This window comes from Beauveria bassiana, assembly GCF_000280675.1.
Source record: "Beauveria bassiana ARSEF 2860 unplaced genomic scaffold BBA_S00003, whole genome shotgun sequence".
Lineage (NCBI taxonomy): Eukaryota > Fungi > Ascomycota > Sordariomycetes > Hypocreales > Cordycipitaceae > Beauveria > Beauveria bassiana.
In genome coordinates, this window is record NW_007930838.1 from 573,672 (window position 1) to 577,676 (window position 4,005).

The 4,005-nt window shown below is 52.6% G+C and overlaps 1 protein-coding gene across 1 annotated transcript; it reads left to right on the forward strand.

Moving 5' to 3' along the window:
- Window positions 1–364: 364 nt before the first annotated feature.
- BBA_01414 (Zn(II)2Cys6 transcriptional activator) lies at window positions 365–2,817 on the forward strand (the record flags this gene model as incomplete). The annotated part of the gene is made up of 3 exons (XM_008596511.1): window positions 365–589; window positions 742–2,422; window positions 2,513–2,817. 3 exons carry the CDS (start codon window positions 365–367, stop codon window positions 2,815–2,817), a joined length of 2,211 nt encoding a protein of 736 aa, XP_008594733.1.
- Window positions 2,818–4,005: the final 1,188 nt, after the last annotated feature.

Sequence of the window (4,005 nt, forward strand, 5' to 3'; positions counted from 1 at the left end):
AAACGAAAACGAAACGAAAACGAAAAACGAAAAAAAGAAAAAAAAAAAAAAGAAAGAGAGAGAATAGAGAGAGAGAGAGAGGAGCCCAAGAGCAAGGTAAACCGAACAAGCCAGCCAAGCCACGGCCAAAAGTAATCGGACCTGGTCTTGCAACGCCGCTCTTCTGGCCGCCCGCCAACAAGGCCTTGTCATCTTCCAAACCACCATCACCGCCTCCCCTCCCCCTCCGCATTCGGCCCAAGTTTCTCCTCCTCCTGCTCTTCGCCAACAGCTATATCTGCCGAACCAGTGCGATCCGCCAACGCAGCTTCATTTGCTGCTTTGATTGCCTTTCAACACTTGTTCATACTGCTCGGCGCGCTGCATGGACGGATCCTCTGTCGTTCGCGGGGGATCCGCCGCTCAGAGCCCGACAAGCCCGGCCAGCTCCCGACACGGCAACGGCGGCCCCAAGCGCAAGAGAAGCACAGGAGTGCCCGCCCACCTCGAGAGCAGCCCAGGCAGCGGCAACGAGGATGAGCTTGGCGATCCCGACAAGAAGCGCCAGCCCGGCGTCAAGCGAGCCTGCAACGAGTGTCGCCAGCAAAAGGTGAGTCAGCCCTCTCGATGCTTCTTGTACCCTCCCGCTCTCTCCCCGTTGCCCCAATCCTCTGCTGCCACCCGCCTCGTCGGCCGCCACCGCCGCCGCCGCTGCGCATCAATTGTCTTGCACGCTTGCTGACTTGTGCCAATCGCATTTAGCTCCGCTGCAATGTCGTACAGGACCCCTTCCAGAGCTGCTCTCGCTGCATCCGCCTCAAGCTCGAATGCAAGATCGAGTCCAACTTCAAGCGCGTAGGCAAGCGCTCCAAGCATGCCGAGATGGAAAAGGAAATTGATCGACTCCGACGGAACTTGAATCGTGCCCAAGCCCAAGGATACTCAATGGACGACGGCGACGAAGTTGCCTCGCCTGCTACCACCACTCCAAATTATAATCATACCCGCCATCCCTCTCTCATCTCCGACGAAGCTGTCAATTCCCTTCTTCATCTCAAGCGCGGAGGTGGCAGCTACGGCTTGCCGCATTACTCCCATGAGCTCGAGACCGTCCGCTTAACTGACGAGCACGTCACACACCTCTTCAACGAGTTCTTCGCCTTCTACCACCCCTTCCTCCCATTCTTGAATCCTGCCCAGCCTCCCGACCAGTACTTCCAATACCACCCACTCTTATTCTGGTCCATCATTGCTGTCGCTGCCCGACGATTTAGCCCAGAAGGCTCCCCGGATCTGATCAAGAATCTGTCTGACCCATTGACTCGATTCCTATGGACCACCATCGGCGAGGTCCCGAGCAACTATCATGTTGTAAAGGCAATGTGTTTATTGTGCGCATGGCCTCTGCCCACCAGCACCACGTCTTCAGATCCTACTCACATCCTGTGCGGTGTCATGATGAAGACGGCCACTGGCATTGGCCTACACCGTCCAAACAATATCCAAGACTTTTCTCGAACCTCGGTCGAGCTCAACAGGGAACAACTATCAGATCGTGTCACAACCTGGGCCGTCTGCAACATTGTCGCCCAAAATGTCGGCACGGGCTACGGCCAACCCGCCTCGACTCTCTACGACTGGACCTTGGCTTTGCGCCCCGGAGACGACGCCGCCTTTCGCTTGACCCCCGAACTCGAAGCCCGCTTACAGATTGAGCGTTTCTGCGACAAGGTGTCCAAGGAAATGTACAGCAATGCGAGTGATCCTAGAGGCGTTGCAGGTGACGAGCATCGCGCCATGTTGATGCGCGTCTACCGTCGAGACTACGCCGAGCTTCATGCCTCGGTCATGTCTCAGAATCTCGGTCCCATTGTTGGCCTTCATTTGCGAGCAGCTGGACTGCACATGCGATTGGCCGGTTTCTTCGACTCGAGCAAAACTCCAGGCTACATGGACGACCTCGTAGGCCTCTGGCGCGCGACGACCAGCTTCCTTGATGAACTTTTGGAAGCTGACAAGGTTACGTCGCCGCGCGATAATTTCCACGGTACATTTCTTCTCTACGCGACCAATTTCATCCAACAAATGCTGGTCGCTGCCGCTTTTACTGTTCTCAAGCTCATGCGATCATTCTTCGCCAAGACGATTGATTTCCATCGTGGCCGCCACCTTTTCCATCTTTCTATTCGTGCCATCCGACAGACCAGCGTTGTCAACAATGATCTCCAATGGCGTTTGGCCGAACTAATGGTACAGATGTGGAATGGTGCGCGCTTGGACAGCAGTAACCCGGCTTTCAACCGCGAGGACGAGACACCGATTCAGATGGACGATAGCCTGCAGCTCAAGGTCCGTTGCCGTCACAGTATGAGTCTGGTTTTCGACTCTGTCTGGAGATGGCGAGAGGAATACCAAGCAAATGGGCGCGGCTCCTTGGAGGGTGGTAAGTTTTCAGGTCTTCAGGCTCAGCTAGGCGAGTCACTTGTCCCCCAAATCGTACTTTTGATCTCAGCTAACCGGCATGCTTCTACAGCCGCCATGAAGAACCCGACCAACCCAGATTCCGCCAACGAGTCCTCGGCCACCTCTTCTCAGCTCGACAGCACGCTCATGACTATACCTACGCCCGCGCCCAACATGCTCACTACGACTGCTGCTCTGACGCCAGGCGCGACAGGCCTTTCGGCGGCGACGCCTGTGACTTCCAACCCAATGATTGGTGGTGGTGGTGTCAACTACGGCGACGCCAACTTTGACTTTTTCGATCCTCAGCATTGGATGCTGGACGGCCTTTTGGATTTCAACTATTCATTTGTGCCTCCTCTTGAAGGTGCTTAGGAATGCACAGGCCCAGAGACGCCGCCGCAATACCAATAGCGGATGATGTGCTAGAACTATTAGTCTCTGATATGAGACCACAGTGTATCTTTTTTTGTCTTTTTTTTTTTTCGTTGTGATTGGGCCCAGGTTTTCAATTGTTCTTTTGTATCTGATTTGGAGCATTGTTTTTTTGTTGTTGTTGTTTTCTCCCAGGTTGAACGGTCTTTGCAATTATTTGTCTACTTTCCATGATCAACGACATGGTATATCTCTAATCAGGCGACTCACGCGCCCACGACGGTCGGTTTATCAAGCGTACCGCATACGAAAAGGAGGGTGGTACTGGATGAGGAAAAGCATCTTTCTCCTCGACGATTTTATAAATTTCGTGGCATCGAATTACACAAATGCGGCTACAGGAGAGCAGCATTGCGAGATTGTTAGTTTAGCTGGTTTATCGATGAAACCCCCCCATCTCTCTCACCTTGCTCAGGTGTTTGGAAACGCTGCCGCTGTGTTCAGTCTTGTCGCATTGAGTTTGTTATACCCAATTCTCTTACTCGCCGACGTTGTCGTTTTTTGCCTTTGCCGCAGCCGTTCCATAGCACCGGAAGAGATGAGGCTCTAGAGCGGTGGCCAAGGTGACTCGCATCGCTTCTGTGCGTTTACCAATCTTGAACGATTGCAATCAGCCATCTAGCTCCCCGATATACGTTTATCCATTCCCGATTTATCAATGTTCCCATCTTCTCTGTTTCAAACTCGCTACTCCTTTGTTCGACATGCTTTTGGCCATTTTGGGCAAAATGTAGGTATAGTTGGTTAAGATAGCAATAAATAAAAATACCAATAAAAACAAGTTAATGCCACAAGAGTAAAACCCGGCTGACTTGTCGAGGATTTCGGGTTTCAAAGACTTTGCTTCTGCGGGTGAGGTCTTGCTTACCCGGTTGGTCGTGTGAGCCCACGGCGAGCAGTGTCGCAGGAATCTTGCCATTCAAAACAAGGCGGCAATAAAGGATTACCAGAAACAGACATTAGAGTTCCTATTCACTATCCAAAAAGATCCGTAAAACATGAAACGTAACAAGACCACACCTGCACGGTCGCTTTGTGTAAAATATACATGTGAGAGCCCCCCAGCCAGCACGTATCCTCTACATGTCCTTTGACCGAGGGCGACTTACTAAGGCGCACACCCACCAC